The 23876-nt window shown below is 42.8% G+C and overlaps 1 protein-coding gene across 8 annotated transcripts in view; it reads left to right on the plus strand.

Moving 5' to 3' along the window:
• GRAMD1B (GRAM domain containing 1B) overlaps positions 1-23876 on the plus strand; it is a 227160-nt gene that overhangs the window by 165615 nt on the left and 37669 nt on the right. For 6 of the 8 annotated variants that reach the window (XM_051985863.1, XM_051985865.1, XM_051985867.1 and 3 more), the window contains 3 exons: positions 7782-7992; positions 12504-12527; positions 15419-15439. In XM_051985863.1, the coding sequence (XP_051841823.1) occupies positions 7782-7992; positions 12504-12527; positions 15419-15439 (256 nt within the window). The remainder of the gene's footprint in view (positions 1-7781; positions 7993-12503; positions 12528-15418; positions 15440-23876) is intronic. The other 2 variants (XM_051985864.1, XM_051985866.1) reach the window with 1 other exon arrangement.

Here is a 23876-nt window from a genome sequence, read left to right on the forward strand (position 1 = left end):
TTCTACTTAGTACCTTGTTTCAAGTTCTGGCCCAAAACATCTTCTTGTAAGATCAGATCAATAATCTATCAACTCTAATGAGTTAGCAGTTTGTAAAGATTCCAACAATTCCCTTCCCCTCCTACTTCCCTGTTGGATAAGACATTTTTCCATTACCAACTAGAAAGAAAGAGAATACATACTTTCCCTTGTTGAATATGAGCAAAGTTCAAATGTTGTCTGTCCCCTCCTCACATTTTTCCTTCCATTATAAAAGTTCTTGTTGCATGCTTCTTTTAAGTAAGATAATTTTCCTCATTTTTCCTCTACTTAGGGTATTTCTTTTTTTAACATATCCTTTTTTTAAGTGTCACCCAACATAATTGACTCATTCCCATATCCTTTTTCTATGTAGTATTGGGTATAACAAAAGAGAACCAGAAAGGAAAAAAGACAATGGAGACAACGGTCAGAAACATAGACATTAGAACAAGATTTTAGAAGAGGAGAGGAGGGAGACAGACAGAAAGAAATAGACACACACATGCACACAGAAAGAGGCAAAGAAAAGATAAACAAAAGAATGCAGGATGAAAGGAAATACACAGTAATAATAACTGTGAATATGAATGGAATGAAGTAACCCACAGAGTGAAATGGATAGCAGAAACCAGAATCCAACATTATATGATTTACAAGAGACACACGCGAAACAGACACACACAGAGTTAAAATAAGAAATTGGTGCAAAATTTATTATGCTTCAGCTGAAGTGTAAAAAAAAAGGGCAAGGATAGTAATTATTTCAAACAAAGCAAAAGAAACTACATCTTGATAAAAGGAACTATAGACAATGAAATAATACCAATATTCAACATATATGTACCAAATGGTATAGCATCCAAATTCTTAAAGGAAAAGTTAAATGAATTACAGAAGGAAATAGTAAACTATACTATTGGGGACTTCAACTTTCTCCTATCAGAGCTAGGTAAATATAATCATAAATAAAGAAATCAAGTAAAGAAATAGAGTCTTAGGAAAATTAGATATGATAGACCTTTGGAGAAAACTGAATGGGAATAGAAGGGAGTAAGCTTTTTAACTCTGCTGTACTTGGCACCTTCACAAAAATAAACCATAAGTATTAGAGTATAAAAACTTCATAAGCAAAAACAGAAATATTAAATGTACACTTTTAAGACCACAGTACAATAAAATTATATTTAATAAGGGACCTTGGAAGCATAGATTAAAAGTTAATTGGACACTAAATAATCCAATCCTAAAGAATGAGTGCATCAAAGAACAAATCATAGAAACAATAATTTCATTAAAAAGAATGACAGAAATGAGACAGTATTCCTAAATTTGTAGGATGCAGTAAGAGCAGTATTTAAGGGAAAATTTGTATCTTAAGATATGTACATTAGTAAAATATAAAAAAGAAAGATCAATTAATTGGACATGCACCTAAAAAAACCTAGAAAAAAATTAAAAATCCCCAGCAAAACACCTAAATGGAAATCAAAAGGAGAGGTTAATAAAATTGAAAAAAATTGAACTAATAAATAAAACTAGGAGCTGGTTTTATGGGGCAGAACCCACAGTAAAATAGATAAATCATTGGTTAATTTGATTTAGAACAAAAAAAAAGAAAACCAAATTGCCAGTATCAAAAATGAAAAAAATGAATTCATTACTAATGAAAATAAAATTAAAGCATATTAGTAAATTTGCCGAATTATATGCCAGTAAAACTGGCCATTTAAGTTAAAATGGAATAAAACAAAAATGTAAACTGCCCACGTTAACAGGAGAGTTATGAATATTTAAACAATCCTATTTTAGAAAAGTAAATTGAATTAGCTCCTTAAGGAAAAACACTTAGGACTAGATGGATTAATAAGTGAACTCTGCCAAACATTTCAAGAGCAATTAATTCCGATACTATAGAAACTATTTGAAAAAATAGATAAAGAATGAGTACTACAAAATCATTTTTATGACACAAATATGGTTTTGATACCTAATCAAAGAGAGCAATAACAGAAAGAAAACTGTAGACCAATTACCTTAATATCAGTGATAACATTTTAAATAAAATGTTGGCAAGAAGATTATAGCAATATATCACAAAGATCATATACCATGACTAGGTGGGATTTATACCAGCAATGTAGGGCTGGTTCAGTATTAGAAAAAGTATCAGCATAATTGACCATATTAATAACAAAACCAACAAAAATCATATGATTACATCAATAGATGCAGAAAAATACAACACCCATTCCTATTAAAAACATTAGAAAATAGGAGAATCAATGGAGACATTTTAAAATGATAAATAGTATATCTAAAACTAAGAGCAAGCATCTGTAAAGGGCATACCAAACTTGATGCTTTCCCCATAAAATTAGGAGAAAAACAAGGATATTATCATTCCTATAATTCATTAGTATGCTAGAAATCTTAGCTATTGCAATAAGAGAAAAAAGAAGTTGAAGGAATTAGAATAGGCAATGTGAGGGGAAAGATCCCATCATTCTTTGTAGATAATGTAATGGTATAGTTAGAAAATCTTAGAGAATCAACTAAAAAACTAGTTGAAACAATTAAGAACTTCAACAAAGTTGCAGAATAGAAAATAACCCTCATAAATCATTAGCATTTCTATATCCTATCAACAAAATCTAGCAGCAAGCGATAAAAAGAAAAGTTCTACTTAAAAATAATTGTAGACAGTATAAAATAATTGGTGGCCTCAGACACTTAATACTTCATAGCTGTGTGACCCTGGGCAAGTCAGTTAACTCCAATTGCCTCAGGAAAATAAAAAATAAATAAATAAAAATACTTGAAATTATATCTGCAAAGACATACTTGAGGAATTTATGAAAATAATTACAAAATACTTTTCACAAATTAAGAAAGATCCAAATAATTCACAATGTGTACCAAGAAGGTCAAAATGGATAAATGATTTAGATGTAAAAGATGAACTCATAAGGAGAGCAAGGAAAAAATGTACCTATCAAATCTACAAGTAAATAGTTTTTAACCAAACTAGAGATAGAGAGGATTATATGAAATTAAAAAAAAAAAAACACCTTTTGCACAGACAAAACTAATACAACCAAATTTAGGAGGAAAATGGGAAAAAATCATAGCAAGTATCTCTGATAATGGCCACATTTGTCAAATACATAGGGAACTGAGACCCACTTATAAAAAATAAAGCTATTGCTCATTTGATAAATGGTCAAATATGTGAACAGGCATTTTTCAGACCAAGAAATCAAAGCTATCAAGAGTTACATGAAGAAAATGCTCTTGATGCTACTGATTATAGAGAAATGTAAATTAAAACAACTCTGACGTACTATCACATATCCACCAGATATGACTGGACTAATATGATAGAAGAGGAAAATGACAAATGTGGGGTGCATTGTTAGTGAAGAAAAGAACCAGTTCAACATTTTGGACAACAATTTAGAATTATGTCTAATGGGACTATAAAAATGCTTACCTTTTGACCAGCAATACCACCAGATCTATATCTCAAAGAGATCAAAGAAATGGGGAAAAAGATCTCGTTGTACAGAAATAATCATAGTAGTTTGTGTGTGTGTGATGATAAAGATTTGGAAATGGAGAGGATACCCATCAGTTGGGGAATGACTGAACATCTTATGGTACAGGATTGTGATGGAATACTATTATGCTGTAAGAAATGACGAGGATAGTTCAGAAAAATTTGGGAAGACTTAGATGAACTGAAGCAAAGTGAAGAGGGCAGAACCAGAACACTGTACATCGTAACAAAAGTATTATAAGGATGACTTAGTTTGCTCTGATTATGACAGTGATCCAAGACAATTCCAATGGATCAAAAATATTATTCATCTCCAGGGAGAGAATTAATGAGCTCTGAATGCAGATTGAAGCATGCTTTTATATACTTTATTTTTTATTATTTTATTTTCAACATGGATAATATGGAAATATGTTTTGTATGAATTCACATGTATAATACAGAATACTGCTCACCTTACTTGAGGAGCAATACGATGGCACAGTGTGAAGACTCTCTAATCTGCACTAGCTCTGTCTCCTTTACCTCTCATTCTCATGAGAAATAAAGGGTTTGTATCCTGACCATGCTCCCCACCATTGAGGAGTCATAGACACGGATTAATTAGAGAATAATTATTGGACTAAGTTGTGTCTTAGGACAGCAGTAGTTGGGCAAAGGGAGAAACCACCATGGGCATCATAGAGGGTTCTTCCCCTTTCTTATGTACCATCCCCTAACTGGGTGACTGTCCTATGTCCTCTTTCCATGTAGCATGCTCTCTTTAACCTCATCAGCTCCTCTGTACCATCTCAGTTCTCTTAGATCCAGCTCCTGTTTCTCTCCTGCTCTGGTGGCATCCCCAGCAGCCTGTTGGACATTGCAAACTGGATACCCTGTAGGCTTCTCAAATGTGCCCAGTGTGGAACTTCCAGTTCTTTATCTCTCCCAGACGTCCTTATTTCTGTTGAAGGCACCTCCATCCTTCCAGTGACCCAGGTTCCCAACCTTGGAGGGAAATTCTAGTCCTCGCTCCACACACCCAGTTTGTTACCAGTCTTAGTTGATTCTGCTTCACAAACATCTCCAGCTTCTGTTCCTTTCTTCCCACTTATACCACTATCATCTTAGTCTTGATCTTCATCATCCCTCACCTGGACTGTTGCATTGACCTCCTAGTCAGTTGTCCGAGTTTATTTGCATATAACCACCCAAGTGATATTCCTAAACACAGATCATTCCCATGACAAGTTAGCTTCTAGTGCTTCCTTTTAACTTTAGGGTCAAGAATAAACTGCTCTGACTTTTAAAGGAATATATGGAATTGTTCCTCCATGGAATATAAAAGGGTGGTCTTCCCAGTACCTGGTGCAGTGCCTTACATATAGCAGTTCTTAATAAACTCTTGTTGATTGATTTATTGCTCTGAAAAATAATTTTCATCCTTTGGAAATGGATTTAGACCAAATGCTCTCTAACTGATCCAGAATAATCTTTTAAACTAGTGATGTCAAATTAAAAAAATATGGGTACTACTAATCCCTGATGATAAGGATTCCTGAGGACTGCATATTGACTTAGTTTTAAAACATAATATTTTCTTTATTTTATTGTACTTTATTTTGTTAAATATCTCCCAATTACATTTTGATCTGGTTCTGGCTCCACTGAGAAAATTGCAGGCCTTTTATGATTATTTATTTTTTGTTGTCTTTGTATCTTAATAAATGCTTATTGATTGATTGATTGATTGATTACCTTCTGCACCTTAGGAGAATTTGCCTCTTTATTCCTCCCCCTGCCAGTTTTCCACTTATTCTGATTCTGGGATCCAGGATAGGGAAATAGTTAAGTGAACACAGAGAAACTATTATAGCAGACATACTTCTCTTTCCCTTCCATTACTCTTCTTGCCTGAAGGTGCCAGATGTACCGTCTCTTATACTTGACCCGCAGCAGGACCTGCACATGGAGCTACTTTTCTTGCAGGGGCGATAGGCTTGGGCTATGCCAACTGAGGCTCTTTTAACTGCGTTTTCTTTGTGAGCAAGGACAAGAAGATGAGAGATAACTTATCAGGATGCTGGCTTTGGAAGAAGAACATTTATATTGAATTAATCTAAGCACGATTTACATCTTGATTTCTCTGGCACTTGGGAAGTATCCACATTTTTGTATTACCCAAAGTTATGGTATAATTGACCAGGAATAGGAGCCAAGGAGGAAGTCAACTCACATGGGGTAAGCTAACCTTTGCAGTTTCATATGTAGGGATTTCCTACATTTAGGATGCAGACGACTGAGTCCCAAAGAGAACAGATACTGTTCTCTAAATCACACAAATTGCAGGCTTGGGATTTGAACACAGGCAGACTGAATTCAAATGTAGGATACTTCTCTGATACAACACAATATGATTCTCTTCCTTGCTTTCATCTTTTGCCATCCTCCTTCTCCCTTTCCTTCTTTCATACCTTTTTTCTCTTTGTTTCTTCCTCCTCCTCCAGCTACTCAACTCAGTTATCTTTTCTCTATTTTTGTCCCTCTGGATTTTGTTCTCTTAGCATTTCCCCAGCTTCTCTATTCAGTCTGGATCCTTCCCTTTCTCCTGAGGGAAAGGGATAAGAAAGGGTAAGAAATCACCACCTCCAGATGGGATTAGTTAGTGAGGAAAGAGAATTTCCATTTGCAAATGAACTGAATGGGGAAACCTAGTTTATAGCCTGTTTTGATGTGTTGTGTTTTGTTTTATGCAAATATCAGTGTTCTTTCCCTTGCCCAGTGTTCCCAAAGGGGAAGGCTAAGATGGCTTCTCCCAAGAGTATTTCCCAATGCAAATATGAGTCTTCAGTTTCATTCTTTAATGCATTTATTCTGTAACCTGCTTCCTATGGCTATTTGTGTGTGCATCTTTTCATCCTACTGGATAAGAAGCTTTATGAGGGCTAGAAACTATCTCTTTAGACTTTGGAAAATCCTTAGTATGTAGCATGGTGTTTGCTTAAGCACAGAATTGTTAATGTTCAGTTTTTTCAGTTATGTCCCACTTTCCTTGCCCTCATTTGGGGTTTTCTTGGCAAAGATATGGGAGTGTTTTGCTGTTTTCTTCACTAGTTCATTTTACAGATGGAGAAACTGAGGCAAACAGTTGGGTGATTTGCCCAGAATCATGCAGCTAGGAGGTAACTGAGATCAGAGATGAACTTAGGAAGATGAGTCTTCCTGATTCCAGACTTGGCGCTCTTATGCCCTGTGCCACCTAGGTACACACAAATGGTACATAATATTTGCTGAATTGAACTATATCCTTTTCTCCCACCTAATTTCTCTGTGTCTCTTCCCTCCCTACTCTTCTTTTCCTTCCAGCTATTCTCCTTTTATTATTAAAATTACTTCTTTATTACTTTTTTCTCCTAGAAGCACTTTAAAACTTCACAACTGAACAAAACATCCCCCTTTTCCTTATTCTAAATTTGCTATTTCTTCTTCCAAAAAAAAAAAGGGGGGGGAGACAAGGAGAGAGCTGATGAACATTTACATAAAGTGGATTTTTTTGAAGATATAAAGTGAATGTGTGGCAGCTAAGTGGTGCAGTAGATAGAGCACCAGCTCTGAAGTAGGAGAACATGAGTTCAAATCTGGCCTCAGACACTAAACACTTCCTACCTGTGTGACCATGGGCAAGTCATTTAACCCCAGTTACCTCAGCAAAAAGAAAAAAAAAGATTTAAAATGAATGTTAGGATCATCGGGCAAATAGGAATATCTGGGGAGAAGTTTTTTCTATGACTGTCTCTCCAAAGTGGGCGAGGAAAGGGGACTAAAACCATCATATGAGAGGAAGCCACAGGATGCAGGTGGTTAGAGATCAGGAGAGCTGAGGTAGAATTCTGGCTCTGTCCCTAAGGAATTCTGGGACTTTGGACAATACGGAGCCTTGGAGAAATACAAAAAGTGGTACTGATGCTGGTCTGGGGGATGATACTACTGCCACAAAGTGGGAACTTGATGGATTCATCTTCTTCCTTCTTCCTTTTGCTCTCTGTGCACCTGACAGCCTCCCATGGCCCTCTGCTGTCTGAGGGCGGTACTACTGCCCTTGCTTGAGCTGGGACGCTTTCTCCCAGTCCTCCCTTGCCCCAGCTCTTACTGGTTGGCTGAGCTGGCCACTAACCTCCGTCTGCTTTGTCTCCCCCTCCCCTTGTCTCTCCTTCTGCCCCTGTAGCACTGCCAGTAACTCCAACCGCAGCACGCCTGCCTGCTCCCCCATCCTCCGCAAGCGGTCCCGCTCACCCACCCCACAGAACCCGGACGGAGACACCATGGTGGAGAAGGGCTCGGACCACTCCTCCGACAAGTCCCCATCGACACCGGAGCAAGGGGTCCAGCGCAGCTGCTCTTCCCAGTCCGGCCGCAGTGGCAGCAAGAACTCCAAGGTGAGATGGGGATACACAGGCTCCAGCCACTGCTGGGGCGAGGGTGAGACGGGGGCAGAGGTGGGAAGTGCCCTCTGGTGTCCGGTGGGGTAGTCCGGGCCCCCTGAGACCCTGATAGGTGGGACAAGAGGAGGGAGGCAGATAAACACATAGATGACTAAACACACCAAGGGTGAATGAATGATGCCCACAAGCTAGCTTTCCCTTGGTTTAAATGGGAGTCGGCCTACGTAGGAAGGAGACTCTGACCCTTTCCTTCCCAGGGAGATACACAGAATACTCTAAGGGGGTGGAAAGTAGCCCAGGAATCATTAGGAAAGAGAAGAGGCTCTCGTCCCGTTCACTTCACTCAGGTCTCATTTCAGGAAGTGAGCTAGAGTTGCCACAGAGAGTCAGGAAGACTCTTCTTTATGTGTTTTCTTTATTCTTCTTTATTTTCTGGACTTGTCATTCCCTTGTTAACAGTCAGCTCAGCCCTCAACCTACGCCATCTCCTTATTACCAGTCAGCTCAGTGGTCAGTGTCCCAGAAGTCCCACAGGAATAGGTCCAACTCTGGGACCCTATAGTATCACTATATGTTACACCCCGCCCACTTACACCCAGACCCTGCCTCCTGGGGGGTTCCCAGGGTCTGAGGCCCCAGGAGGAAGGTGGCAGGGGCAGCTCAGTGACCTTGCTGCTGAGTTACTAAAACAAGGTGAGTCGGAGCTCTTTAGGTCCCTTGATTGTGATAATAATGGTGATTAGTCATTGGAACCACAAGGATTTCCTCCAGAACTATTTACGGGATAGTGCATTATATCTATATTCCTTTAGTGCCATTCATTATTACGGAGTCTTGGGGAGGTGGGGAAGGGGTGGAGAGTCAGAGACATTTTTGGTTTAGTTGCATATCAGGAAAAAAAGCCCAATAGTAGGAGTTATGACATGGGATGTCTGTCCCCACAGGTCACTGCCCTTCATCCTTGGACCCTCAAGTACTGGGAAGGGGGAGGGAACCTCTGGGAGTAAGGGGTGGGAGACTCTCTTCCCATCTGACTTTGTCTCTTGATTTCTTGTTCTTCTTCCCCTTCCTCTCCATCCCCTAACCCCTTCCCTTGCATGCTCGGTCTTAGTCTCACAAGCGCCTCTCAAAAGTAAGACACCATCTCTCTGTCTGTCTTTCTCTCTCTTCCCTCTGCAGTAGAACTATCTGTAGTGCTCAGCAAACCAACCCTGAAACTGTCTTGCTTGGTCCTTTCCCCAGAGGGGCAGGCTCCACTTTTGCCCTGGCAGGTTGGCTTGAAGTCACTGAGGGCTATTTGTGTTGAATCAGAGATCTGAGAACAGCCCCACTCATCACACCTGGGATTACTCTGTCCACTGATTTACTCCCTATCTCCAAGATACAGCCTCACACTGACTCTGCGTTACTCTCCGTTTCCTCCATATCTGGTGCTGACTATTGTTCAGACTTCTGCCAGTGGCAGCTTCATTTATTCAGGGAGTGGAGGGTACATCCCTAACTAGGGAATCCCTAAAGCAGACTCACCTATGGGTCTTATGCTACCATGCCATGGTGGCTTGGCTGGGGATAAGGGTTGGGGGAAGGCTGATAGGTCTGAATTCATGGAGTGTCCTAATGGTCCCCCATCATGTATATTACATATCAGTGACCTCAAGAGACCACCTGAACATGCCTTCTCCCTCTTACCAAGTCTTTCAGAGCAGCTCAGCTTAAGCATCCCTTATCAACATCCCTTATCCCCCTCTCCCACAGTCCTATGGAATGTGGGTATACTTAGGTTCTTGGATCTTGACCGGGAAATGGAATACACCCAGTAGTAGGGCATGGTACCAGTGCCCCAAGGTTGGTGAGGTGAAAGAAGCACCAATCAAATCTTATGTGGATAATGGAATACTCTCTAGTGACCTTACAACTTCAGAAGGATGTAGGGTGCCAGGGATAAATATGAGAAATGATCATTCAACTTGGGAAATAAGCTGAGGAATCTCAAGAGAATTTTTTAGATCTAAAGAAGAGAAGGCTGATGATTGACTTCTTAATAGTCTTCCAATATTTGAAAGGTTATTTGGGAGAAGTTAATGAGTATTTGTTCTCCCCTTCAATGGAAGAAAATTTGAAAAACAATGGGGCTTAAGATACAATGCGAAGATTTAAGTTAGAGATATCTCTTAGATATTGTAAGATAAGGGTACTAGATCATAAGCTCCAGAGATGTAGAGCTGGAAGGAACTTCAGAAGCCTCGTATAACTTCTTTTTTTTCAGATTTAAATACTCCCTAAGCTTTTATCTAAGCCCTTCATATTATAGATGAAAAAACTGAGGCCCATGGATATGAAGTGGCTTGCCCAAGATCACACAGGTATTAATTAAGTGGCAGAATCAGGGCTTGAACTACAAATCTGGTAGCCTTTCTACTTCATGGTAATGGCAGAATCTCTTTTCTCTTAAGATATTTAAGGGAGAGTGACACATCATGATTTTAGTAGTGTAGTCATGCAGTTAGAGAACTGGCTGAGATCACCTCAAATAGCCTTTTCGTGCTCAAGGAATATTATAGCCCTTAGCAACCTGCCCAAAGTAGGGAGAGGTCAGCTCCAGAGAATGTGGAACTCCCCATGGTAGATAACTTGCTTAAAACAAGGTCATTTCATGTCTCTGTCCTCAGGACTCTGTTCAGAAAACCCCTTGGCCTCCAGTCCTTGCAGAAGTTCAGCATAAGGAAGATGCTCAGTTTGTGATGGCTGATAATGATGCTAAGAATCTATTTTTTTTTTTTTGAGAACTTGATTATCCTGGGCTCTGTGATTTTTCTTACTGTCAAGAAGCCTCTATGTTAGTAAGGGAGATAAAATGTATAATCCAAAAAACTGCAATTAAGCCACTGTATTCTAAATCACACATGAGTGGTATAAACAAACAGTTCAAGTGATATCTGAACTGGACCTGAACAAAAAAGGGTAAAACTTTGATAAACAAAACAGATGAAGGTGGAGTGGGATCAGCGAGTCAGCCAATTGTTAGATAGTAACCTATCTAAAAGTAAAAGCATCCACTTCGTACTAACTATATGAGGGAGATTTAAAGATAGTGATATACTTTCTACTTTCATGGAGCATTTAGTTTGCTAGGAAAGATAAAACAAAATAAATGATTCTAAATTCTTGGAAAGAAGTTCAAATAGGGGTCTCTGAAAATTCAGAGACCACATAATGAAGGAAAATCATAGAAGGGATAAATGGAGAGATAATATTTGAGCCAAGCCTTGAAGAACTTAACCAGTGAAGATTGTAAAGGAAGAGCATTCCACATAGAGGTAATTATTACATGAGCAAACACCTAGAGGTGAGACTTCAAGGCTCATTCAGGAACTTTTCTAGTTTTGTTGGTCTCCAGAGCATGTCAAGAAGGTGTAAGAGATACAGCTGGAAAGGTAGTTTGGCTAGAGAAGCTTAGTGAAGATTTTGGACTTTAGAAGGTTGTTAGCAGGGGGAAAGGCAAAGGAAGAGATGCTGGAGAAGATGAGGCAGGAAGCAAAGAATCTCTGTTACTAACTAAAGTTAGCAAGCTAAGGCCATGGATAAGGGGACTCCTCTAGGTGGAATGATCTAGTGCACCTGAGCACAAGACTGAGATTTGCAGGATACAGTGATGTGAGATTAGATAGTGAAGAATTTACATCCTACGTAAGGGCAGAAGGAAGAACATCTGCAGGATGAAAACAAAAATCTGTGGGAGGGTTTTGCCCAAATAATATGACGCAAGGAGGAGGCCATAGAAATGGGGTAAGGGGAGCTGATTCTGTCTCCTGTCACCCAGAAGCAGTAAGAAGTATCCGAAGGTGACCAGAGTGAGCCCTAATGAGGATGTGAAGGACCCAGGCCCTGGGTACATTCCCCATGCCCTTCCCCCTCATCTAGCACCCCCTGAAGAAACCTGGCTGTTAGCTGTCCCACCCTAGGACTACAACGCCCCCTAGGGCCTGGAGACATCACCCCCCACCCCCACCCCCAAGCGTGTTCCATCTGAGAATCAGACGTGGTCCCCTTACCTCCCCAGCTCCTTTGCTACCTAGGTGAGTTAGTGCTTTTGAGCAGCACTGGACACTGCTTGCTCACTGCAGCTGAGCCTGGCTCAGGGGCCGCTAGAGTACGTTAAGTTTCCCTCCTGAGCCAATGGAGTTTCTTGGTGTGGCCCCAGCATCCCAGGGGGCTGAGCTGCTCCAACCCCTAGTGCTGCAATGATGATTTTGAGCCGCTAGAGGGAGCCACAACACCAGCTACATTTCCCCATAGAATCCCCCAAGTGAGTGCTGGGTCCTTCTCAGCAGAGCTGCCCTTTCAATGTTGCAAGTCCTAATTCAGCCACTGCCCCCCTGTGCTCAGTATGTTTGCCCCGTCTGTGACTCTCTTTTGGGCCTCTGTGGCGCTGACCCTCTTCTCCTGTGTTTTACGTTGCTCCTCTTTCCCCACTTCAGTTCTAATTTTTCTGATTTTCTTTCCAGTATGACAGACTTAACCTGATCAAAGTAAGGAGTCATTTTTTCTCCCCCCCGCAACGACTGTCCAGCTACCAGTGTTATCCCCCAGTCCCCTCCTTCCTCATCCTTTTCTCTTTGTCACTCTGCCCACCCTGTTCCCCCAGTATTTGATAGATTTTTCCAGTTCTCAGGGCAGCATTTAATGCCAAAATAATGTCTCCTCCTCCTCCTCCTATCCATCTTTGGTTCCTTTAGCTTTTCCCTTGCTTCTGCTAAAGAAAGTGAGAGAGTATTTTTACCCCTTGCCATACTGCTCCCTGTACCCTTCTGTAAGGCTGCCATCAAAGTAGTTCTATTGAATCTCCCCTTCCCTGTAGCCTAATATTAAAAGCTTCCCAGATCCTGTTCCCTAACCTCCCAGTAATTTCCAGAATCTGTCCCTCATGTCCTTCTTCCTCCTCTTCTGCCTTTTATGGTAAAGAAAGCATTCAGGGCTTATCTGGGTGGGTTAAAGCAGAACAGGCCTACTCACTTGCTGTTAGACAGCCCCTTTTCTACTCTCAGTAACCAGGTAATGAAGCTGATAATGTCTGTAACCTCTTGCAGACTGGACCCGTGTCCAAGACAAAATTCGATGAAGAAGAAACAGAGATAGGGGAATCAGTCTAGATGCACCAGTCCTGGCCTTCCTGGAGCTTGGCAAAGTCTCAGCAAGAACAGAGAGTGTGTGTGTGTGTGTGTGTGTATGTGTGTGTGAGAGAGAGAGAGAGAGAGAGAGAGAGAGTGACAGACAGACACAGAGTTAGTGACAGATAGAGAGACAGAAAGATACTAACATACTACTGAGAAACAGAAAGAGAGAAGGAAGGAGGGAGGAAGAGATAATTAACCTTGGCCAGGCTACAGGGACAATGTTTCTAATCCCATAATCCCAAGAGGTATCAGCTTTCTTCAGGAAGAGAAAATTAGTTTTCAAGATTGGCTGGATTTTGTCCAGTTAATTAAGAACCCCAAGGTAGGAGAAGAGACTGTTGTGATGAGAGTATAAAATCAGGTGACATTGGGTAAGCTCATGAAAATCTTTGTCTAAGGAGTTGGGGAGTCAGGTTGCCCAGCTGTCTGATAGTATGGCCTTAGACAAGGTGAATCAGAGAGAATAATGTTAACATGAGCATATATATTTACACGTTACTCAATGGTCACAAAGTACTTTTCATATATGGTACCATGTCAACCATTCACATTTATGTGACATTTTGGAAAAACAGTATGTAATAGAACTGGATCCAAGAAGACCTGAGTTCAAGTCCTCACTTCTGACATATATATCGACTGTGTGACTTTAAGCAAATCACTCTCATTGCTCTGTGTAACTTTAAGACTATAAATTGCAAAGAAGGTACCAGCCTTCATTGGCAAAGAGTCCCTCATCTGACATTTCCCTTTCCCTGTGAAACCACCAATCCATTTTAAGACAAGTAATGTAAGCAACACAAGGGTTCTCACACCCATTTTATAGGTGAGGGAATGGATGCTAAGCCAGCTCAGGGACTTGCCCGGGATCCCACAGTGAGTGTGCATTAGCAGAGGAGGGGTGTTGCAATGAAGCAGAGAGGGATGGGTGAAGACTTTTGTGACAGGTCTGCTAAGTCCAGGGCTACTTCCAGCATACTGTGCTGTCCAGTTTTGCTTAAATGATACACCTAGGAGCTGGGTCGTTTTGGCTTCCTGTATCCCAGTCTCTCTTGTAATCCCCCTTAACCAGGGACCAAAGAGCTGGTCTTGACTTTTCTAATCTTTAAATGCTAGAATTGGGCACAAGAGGTGAGATATCTTAGAGTCAGTGGGTGGCAGCTGCAGCACCTCACATGTGCGGTGGATTGCACATCCATCCATCGATCTCATCCTCCATCCCTCTTTGTCCACAGGCACACGTGAGCATAGAGTCATATTATATAGAAGATGAGTTTTTCGAGACTAGCTGGCATTCTCAGACTTAGACATAGGGGGATAACTAGCGAGCTGACACTCTTCCATCTTTTGCTATAAGGAAATTCTTTGATTCTTAAAGAAACTCTGATTCCTCCCTCCATCAAAGTTAGTCCACGTGGAGGAACTCAGTCTTATCCAGGCTCCTTCCCTAGAAATGGGGATAAGATTGCAGCCACACAAGAAAAGGGGGAGAGAGTAAGGCTTTGGACTCTTGAGATTTTTTCAGTTTGTTCACAGAGCTCTTAAGTGTGGATTCCAGATCAGCTTCCTTTCTCTTAGCATCTCCATGTAGACGAGCTCCATTTGCCCAGGGCTGGCAAAAAGGACCCCAGAGGACTTGTCTTTGTTTTGTTTTATAAATTCCCTAGGAAATATATTAGGGCAGGAGTTTTCATCCTTTCTCTCAGATCCAGATTTGAATGAGGGAGCCTGCATGCAGCAGTCCTACTCACAGGACTGCTCTCCCATCCCACCCACCCTAGAAAGGGGCTGCCTTGGAGCACAGGGCGGGTGGAGTTTCTCTCTGTAGTTGCTCCAGCTTGAATAGCTTTAGGGCAAGGTCCCTGATGCCCACAGAGAGCATCCCTGTCCTCCATCAGAAGGCCTGAGGTTTCTGATGGGGAAGCCTGTCTGTATTCTAGCTGTTGCTGGGGCTGTTGTCCGGCTGCCACCCCAGCTTCACTGGGGACTCCAGCATGCATTGCTCAGGGGTGGGGGGCTCTTTTCAGGGGCCCTTGATTCCCTCACTTTGAAAAAAGGAGGTCCTCCCTTTGCCCATAGAATGGATATTAAACTGCTTTTGGACTCCTGCCTACCCTACCTTCCTCTGCTGTTCATGTAACTGTCCTGCCTCCCCCTCCCCACTGTCCTGAGCTATTGATGCTCTGGCCAGTCTTACCATCTCTACCCTGACTAATTTTACCTTCTCTTTTATTTTGTCCTTTCAGAAAAGCCAGAGTTGGTATAACGTAAGTACTCGTGTTTCTCTTCACTCTGGGGACATGTAAGGTGGGTGGGTGGGGATGAGGGGGGCAGGGGATGAGATGGTCTGGAGAACAGATTGGCCCTCATGCTAGGACTCTAGGCATGGGGGTCAGGGAAGGGCTGTTTTTCTCCTCGCCCATCCCCTCCTTCAGAGCCCCTGCCACACAAATCACTGCCCCAATCCAGGATACATTGGGTATAGGGTTATTTAAGGATGTCAGACTGAGCTAAGAACATAGCTCTTTCCCCTTTCTCTAGCACTCGCTAGAAAAATGGATAATTCAGTGGACAAAATGGTTTTCCAGATGAAGGCATAGTCCTAGTGCTGGATGACAGATGGCTGGCATAGGGGGCAGAGAAGGATTTTGGGAAGGTTGAGTGATCATGACAAGGTCAGGGGATGATTTGGGGTACAGGACCATTTCCACCGTGTGGCACTTAAAAAGGAAAATAGGACTGGGTTTACAAAGGCAATAACATTAGTCAGAAGTTGAAGTTTAAGACCTATACTTAAGAAACTTTAACTTCATAAAGGATACACAGAGAAAATCAAATCCAAATAAGTAAAGGTATATGGCCCATGATTCAGAACATAAAATTCAGACCAAATTGTCAAGGAAGAGAAATAATGAAAAGAACAGAGCAAGGCCAAACTTCTTAGGGGGAAAAAAGGTGTAATGAAAGAAAATAAGTAAAAGTAAGGAACTATAAGGAAAAGATTTTTGAACTAACAAGAAATAGATAACTAAATATATATTGTAATGATCAGACCTGTGATTTCAGTGATATTGGGAGCTCCTGGTGAGTACCTTCCCCCACAAATTCAAGTCAGCATATTCTCTGAAGTCAGTGTTCTTAAGTGAGTTGCTTGGGTCTTTTTGAGAAGTTGTTACTTTTCCTGGATAACATAAGCAGGATGTGTCAAAGGAATCTTTTGCAACAGAATTCTTTCTGGCTCAGAAGCCAATTCTGTTTCCTAAAAAGGAATTGATAAATTAAGAGTAGGTGAAGTAAAGAGAGATTGGCAGGGACTTAAGGTGGGGGTGGGGAGAAAGATGGCAAATATGGCCAGATAGAATAGTTTTCACTTTCTTGGAGCTTGTTTGTAACTGCATAGATTTGGAGGAGAAAAAAATATGGAGTCATTCTTGAACTCTTCTTCTCATTACCTGATTTCTGTCTGGGGGAACAGACGGTCCTGAGAGAGGTATCACCCCCTTGGTCATGTTGAAATGAACCTTAACATCTTAAACCTCCTCCTAGAGTGCTGTTGGCAAGTTACCCAACTTAGCTTCCTGCCCAATTGTACTTTGTCCTTTGGCTCAGTGGAGAATTTATTTTAGGAGATAGGCGTCTAAGTGACTTGGAGTAACCTTATTTTATACCTTATTATGCTTCTTAATCCTTAACCTCACGTTTATCGTCTCTTCAGCCCTCTCTGTATTACTTCACCTTTCTTCCCAGAAACCTGGAGCTGGAAGCTGTTTCTGGAGAAGGACCATCACCCATTTCCTGACCCCTCGGCCTTTGCAGTACTTTGGCCATTTTGAAGAGAGAGTGTTTATGTTGGTGGGAGGGAGGTGAAGAGGAATGGAAAGAGGGCAATAAAGAATATCAGAGCAAAGATTCCCCTTTAGTGAGAGATGTTGTATGCATCCTAGGCTAGGAAAGAGAGAGAGAACCAAGGCCTAGATACAGTGTAGGGACTTGGGCCAAAATCAATACGAGCGTTGTGTATCTATATTTATGTACACTGATGTCCTAACATCGAGTACTAATCTATTCCTATGAGATCTTAAAGATTGTTCTCCAGTGTGATTGAGTGTCCAGCCCATGTTGAATTGAGCTTAGGGATGCATGGCCCTCAGTATCCCATTGAATCCCTAGAAGGCCCTGAGGCTGGGAGAGGGAGAGACAATAAACTGCTACATTATCCTCATCCCTAACCCCATCTCATTCCTGAAGCCAAAATTCCTGGGATCTGAATTCCAATTCCCTTGTTCACTTATTCAGGACAAGGTCACTAACCTCTTTTATTTAGAGATGGAGGTGCGAGTGGGCTGGGTTGGGCTGCCTGTCTTACTGGGAGCTAAAAGGCAAGGAGCTTGTCTGACTGATCCAAGTTTCCTTTTGGGATGTCACACTTTTTTCCAACACCTATGTCCATCCCCTCCCCCGGCATCCAAGGGAGCTGTATGCTATGCACCCCAGAAAGAAAGGAGAAAGAAACCTGAAACAATGAAACTGGATGATTAAAATAGTTTTCTTATCAGAATTTGATTCACAACTCTTTCATTCCTCTAATCTCTAATTTCACCATTGTTCTCTTTTCTATCTCTCCTCTAATCTCTAACTTCACCATTATTCTCTTTTCTATCTCTTAAGAGTTTACTGATTTTCCCCCCTCACTTTTTTCCTATTCTTTCTTTTCCCTCCTTTTCTTCCTCCCTTTTCTTCCCTATGCTCCTTGCTTTTTCTCTTTTTCCCCTTTCCCCCTTCCCTTGAAATCTAATTTTCTTTATCTGTTCTCCCTGTCCCTTTCCTTTTCCTGCCTTGTTCTTTTACCTTGGTTTCCAAGAGTGAATGGGCCAAAATTGCAACCATCAAGTTATACAGAGCTGGGGATCCTGTAGATATAGACCATGTGAAAGGCTGGGTTCTACAACCCAAATATCAGGGACACCATTCCTGTTTTGGGTTCTAGAAAGCCTCTGAAGTTCTGATGATGAGCAGACACTTAGAAGATAACATATCAACTGGAGACATCCAAAGGTTTGAACTGAGAATTCAAATAGGTTCCATCTGCAGTTAGTAATGCTGAAAAGCTGCATCTCTTCTTGCTCCATCCTTACAAATCAGTCTTCCCAAACAAACTGGTTTCTTTTTTCTACCTGCTGTGGTAGACTACTTCAAGAAGCCAAATGAATGAATTCTTGACCACCTACCCACCACAAATCATTAGCTCACTGTGGGTTTTTTTTTTCCCCAAAGATAGCTTAAATTGTTGCTTATATCTCAAAATTCCTTCCTGTGTTATCTTACACTAGAGATTCCTTCATGGACCTTCATCTTACACTAGAGATTCATGAGAGAATTTGGGGCAGATCATAATTAGCCTTTTCTCCTGTTCCTCCTCCTTCCTGCCCTGCTCACCAAACACTTACATACTTATACATAATCTCTGTCTTCCTGCAGCCAATACCACCACCTAAAACACTCAACAATTTCCTTGTCTACTCAGTTCTAGCTCATGGCCCCTACTTGTGGTATCTTCTCTTTATTTATTGCCCCAGTGGCCCTCAGTCCTGTTTTTCTCGTAGTCCTATTGGGATTGGCTGCATACTTGGTACAAGGTGATTGAGAAAGGTCAGGTAAGGGAGAGAGAACAGAGCTGAGTGACTACAGTGGGAGGAGACAGAAGAAATGGCCAGTGGCCTGGGGCCTCTGTTCCTGAGGAAGAGAAGTAGGAAGTAGAGACAAGGGGTATCTGTGTCTTGTGGGAAGGTGGTGAGGAAAGTCAGTCAGACCTGGGCCCCTCAGCTAGAGAACCCTGCTCTGCTGCATGCTGCTCAGTCTCTATGGTTCTCATGTTGATATCCTTTTTCTCTTATCTTTCTGTTTTTTCTCCATGTGTTTTTCAGCATGAGAGACAGCACATCCGGAGAGTAAGCACCGGCTGCCTTCTGTGTATTTATTGTAGTCCCTAGTGCCCTCGAGGGGCCAGCTGAAAGCAGTTCTGGGAATTGGGCTGGGTGGGCTGCCTTCCCCCCTCCTTTGGAGGCCCCATTCTGGCCTTAGCCAGAAATACTGCCTGTGCCATAAGATAACCTGTGCCAGGCTGGCATTGTGGGATAGTCGGTGCCTTCATTGCACAGCAGAGCCCTGCTTGGGTAATCCGGACCCCTGTGCCTACTGCGGTCGCCGGCCGGGCCTCCCTGTCCATGAGCCGCAGAGCACAGGCTTCAGCTCAGGCCCACTGATGGGTGCCGGGGCCTGCCTCCCAGAGCACACGTCAGCCCTTTTAGAGCAGCCTTCCATGTGATTCCATTAGCAGACCCTAGCCCTAGACCTACTGCTTTGAACTGGTTTTCTTGATGTTCCCCTCTGAGCCTGTTTGATCCTCCCAATCAAGGGGCAACTAGGTGGCAGTGGGCCTGGAGTCAGGAAGCCCTGAGTTTTAATCCAAACTCAGATACTAGCTGGTGAATCTGGGCTGTCATTTTACCTTTATCTGCCTCCATTTCCTCAATGGTAAAATAGGGATAAAAACAGCACCTACTCCCAGGATTGTCATGAGGATCAAATGAGATGATGTTTGTAAAGCACTTAGCATAGTGCCTGGCACATGGTAGGTACTTAATAAATGCTTGTTCCCTTCCTCTTCCCACCTAAACGCTGCATCTCTGATGCCGTCTTTCTAGAATGATTCCTTTCTCCTCTCCTTTTCCCTCCTGCCTTTCCTTTCTTCAAACTGTCAGCTAACTTCCCCTTTTCAGAACTCTTCCTGAAAGGTATGTGTGTGGGGAGACAATGTCCATTTGCCGTTACTTTGAGGGATAAGGTGCCAGCACTCAGGGAGAAACTCCCCACATGCCTGAGGATTGGGCTAGCTTTGATATGCGGCCAAAGAAAGCTCCGTCAGGAGCCGGAACTACTGGGACAAGCGTTGCTTAGGAGGAGGATATCCCACCAAGGCGCCGCCAGGTCCCCTAGGGATGACAGGGAGCCAGCCAAGCCTGAGTACCAGGAAAGCCCCTCTCTCCTAGCTCTCCCATGTCTCGGGGTCTCAGACCACTGAAGCAGGAATCATCTCTCTCACACCCCTGTCAAGGGAATAACTGCTGTTTACATGAAGACAAACAATTACGTCCTCAGGCTGTCAACACCACTTCTAGATGGTTTTAACTGTTAGGAAACTGGTCTTTACATGGAGTTGCAGTGGCCCTCCAGTTTCCCAACTCATTGCCCTGGGTCCTAGCAAACAAATTTAATCCTCCTTCCCCGTGGTAGCTCCCTAGGTACTTGAAGACAGGCTGTGATGTCCTCCCTACTCCCATCCAGTTATGTGTTCTTCAAGCTAAAAAGTCACTAGGGCCATCAATCGATCTTGATAGGGTTGTCCTTTGGACACGGACCCAGAAATGAACACTGCTTCCAGATAGGATGTGACCAGAACAAAAGCGCTTTAAGCATATTGCTGGGGATACAGCATTCTTCCTGATACCAAAGAACCGGATACTTGGGGGGAAAGCAATAGAAAAGATAGTAAAAGGTAGAGGAGGAAATAAGCAGGAAAGTGAATTCAGAATAATCAAAAGGAAGGATTTAAGGGAAAGGTGTCTTCCATTTTCTTTGTCCTAGTGAACTGCACAAGAACCCCCAGGTCATAGGCACACAGTCACTCCCTCCTATAGAGATCAGTACAGGAGGGCTCATAGTCTATGAGTATGGATGGATTCTTTCGGTTGGAGGCAGCATTGGGATTCTCCCCTCCTCCAAAAGTAGGGGTCAGTGTGCTTGCCTTCTCTTCCCGATGGTGATTTTTTTTTTTTTTTTTGCTTGTTCTGACTGCATAGGAGCCTTGGGTTGACAAGTACTTAGTGCCATAGAAAACCTGGAAACTTCTGCTATTTTGATTCTCAGGTTCTCTAAAAAAGGACTTGAGTTAGTAGGCACTTTCCTGCTGCCTACACAGTATGATCTGAACGGAAGAAGGGTGGTTCTGGATAAAGTTAAGGGAAGAGGGAGCTGGGGGATTCACAGTCAAGCAGATGGGATCAGAGAAAGATAACTTAAAAAGACCAAGTTACAGCAGGCAAGAAGTCCCAGAAGGGGTGGATAGCCTCTGGGCTATCTCTTACCTTCTTCCCTAATCAGCCCTAATCCTGATTTACTCTGTGTCCCTCCAACTCTTCTGCCTGTGTCCTCTACTCTTACAGCTGGCCCTTCTTTTCCCATTGAGATATCAGCTCTGTGTCTCCTCATACTCCCATTTCTCTAGCTTCTAGGCTTCCCATAACCCATTCAGTTGGAAGCTCTCTTTATGTCATCAGAGGTCAATACTCTGTCCAAATCCATTTCTCTCTCAACCCCTCTGCCTCTTCCTCTTGCCAGTGTAGAGAGAATAAGTACCAGGCAGTCCCGGCTTCTCATGTTTGTGATAGAGTTAATATTTACCGTGGGGCTACTTCCCCCCTCCACTGGCCTTGGGATCCTGCTTACAATGCACCTCTTCATGAGGAGGGAGGGGAGGCAAAGGTGGATGTGTAGAGGTGCATCCTCCTAGATGTTATCTCTTTGGGTGTAACGTGCTCCCACCCCATTACAGCTGGGACAAACAGAATGCAGTTTGTCATATCCTTCAGTGATACTGTAAGATAAGGATTCTTAACTTAGTGTCTGTGAAATTTAAAAAAAATCATTGATAACTATTTAAAAATCATTCCTTGGCAATCCTGTATGTTTTATTTGATGCAATTAAAAATATTCTTCTAAGCAGGAGTCTATGGGATCTATCAGAGTACCAAAGGGATCCATGGCACAAGGTTAAGGACTCCTATGAGGGGATTTTTTTTCAGTCTCATGGCTCCTCTCGATTTGGGATCTGAGGTGGGAGGGAAGAGGCACAAATAGAGAGATTTCAGTGACCCCATGAGGAGCTGTTGTTAAACCCTGCCCTGTTTAGGCTAAGAGTAATATAGCCTTGATCGATGATTAATGGTAGGAATGTGTACTTGTTTGTGTGTGTAGGTCATATATGTCTGTGTTAGAGAAATTAGTCATTCAACATTTATTCAAGAAATGTTTAGTAAGCTCCTGATGTATACAAAACAGTCTGGGAGATTCACATGTATCACCAGAAACATACAGAATCAGAATCAATAGATTTAGAGGAGAAAGAAGCTTACAAGCCATGTAGTCTAACCTTCCCTTTTTATAGATGTGGTGGCTGAGATCCAGAGTGGGGAAGCCAGGGGCTCATACTGATAGTAAGGGGCAGAGGCAGAATTTGGACATGGGTCCTTTGACTCTAGTGTTCTTTTCATTGTTATCCCCTCACCCCCATACGCCGATTTCTCTGGATAGGATGTGACTCCTATTTACAGTTTAGGAGATAAATTTATTGGTTGAATATCAGAGCACTGTGTGTACATACACATGTTTGTGCATATGCACATTTGGTGATGTTACATACAAGGGGTGGAGTATGTGTGTAGAATTTAATATTTGCTAACTATTTTGACATTCCCTAAAGCCCCTTACTCTATTTCTGATGCTCCTGGTTACCAGCCACCCGCAGACCCACCACCTCTTTGACTGTGTGGACTCTACCACACCCGAAGCCACTAAGTAGCCTCCTTGGCTCTGAAGGGACTGGGAAGGCCGGGGCATACACAGGGCGACGACACTGCCCCCATTGTCTTAGAGGCTGACTTCCTTTCATTGTTGGCCACAAAATTCCCATGTCATCTTGAATCCTCTCTACAAACACCAGCGTGGCACCTGTATGTGGTGGTAGGTTTCTAGCACTTTCTGCTGCCATCCCTCCTCTGTCCAGAGGCCTGAGCATTCCTGACCTCAACTATATCCATTTAGCTGGACTTCAGCTTTGTCTCCTTTTATCTCCTTGCCTTTCTTCGTGTTCCCAGGGAGGTCAGAAGTCTTAAAGAGCAGCCTCTGGAGCTCTTGGAGCTAGGGAGTTCATCAGTGTGATGTGTCAAAGAAAGAACACTGCCCTAGGAGTCTAATGACCCGAGTTCTCCTGGTGCTCCCACAAAATGCTGGGTGACTTTGGGTGAGTCACATTCCTTCCTGACCCTCCTCTGCAAAACAAGGTGACTAGACTAAGTGAGTTCTAAGGTCCGCGTTCTTTAAAAGTCTTTGAAAAGGAAATTACCTTTCTCCCCCCAGCTTCCCCACCTTTTCCCTCTCTCTGGCCCAATAAGCCTTGCTAGATTCCTGACCATTCCCGGGCTGGCCCTGGGGAGCTGGTGGACAGGGTTGGTGGGAGAATAAACATAGCAGAAGCGGCTCTCGGAGTCTCAGATTTCGGATTTCATCATCAGAGCAGCATCTCGGGTGCCTCCTTCTCCCCTCCCTCCACCTCGATCTCTAGCCAACAACTTTCCTTTGCAGGAAACATCTGCTGGGGAAGGCTGGGCCGGGCCGGGGGTTATTGGAGGACATTGGCCAGGACCGTCCCCCAGATCCTGTAACTTTAAGTGTGTGTTTGGGACTGTGCGTCCTACCCTCCCTCCCTCATGCCTTACACAGGCAACACTAACAAAGAAACTGTTTGCCAGTCAACTGCAGAGGAACAGGGATGGGTGGGGAAGACAGAGAAGAGGGGCTGAAGCCATTCTTGGTATGTCCAGTAGCAGCTGCCCAGGGTGCAGGACGGGAGTCACGGCCCCTGCGCTG

This window comes from Antechinus flavipes, chromosome 3, assembly GCF_016432865.1.
Source record: "Antechinus flavipes isolate AdamAnt ecotype Samford, QLD, Australia chromosome 3, AdamAnt_v2, whole genome shotgun sequence".
NCBI classification, from domain to species: domain Eukaryota; kingdom Metazoa; phylum Chordata; class Mammalia; order Dasyuromorphia; family Dasyuridae; genus Antechinus; species Antechinus flavipes.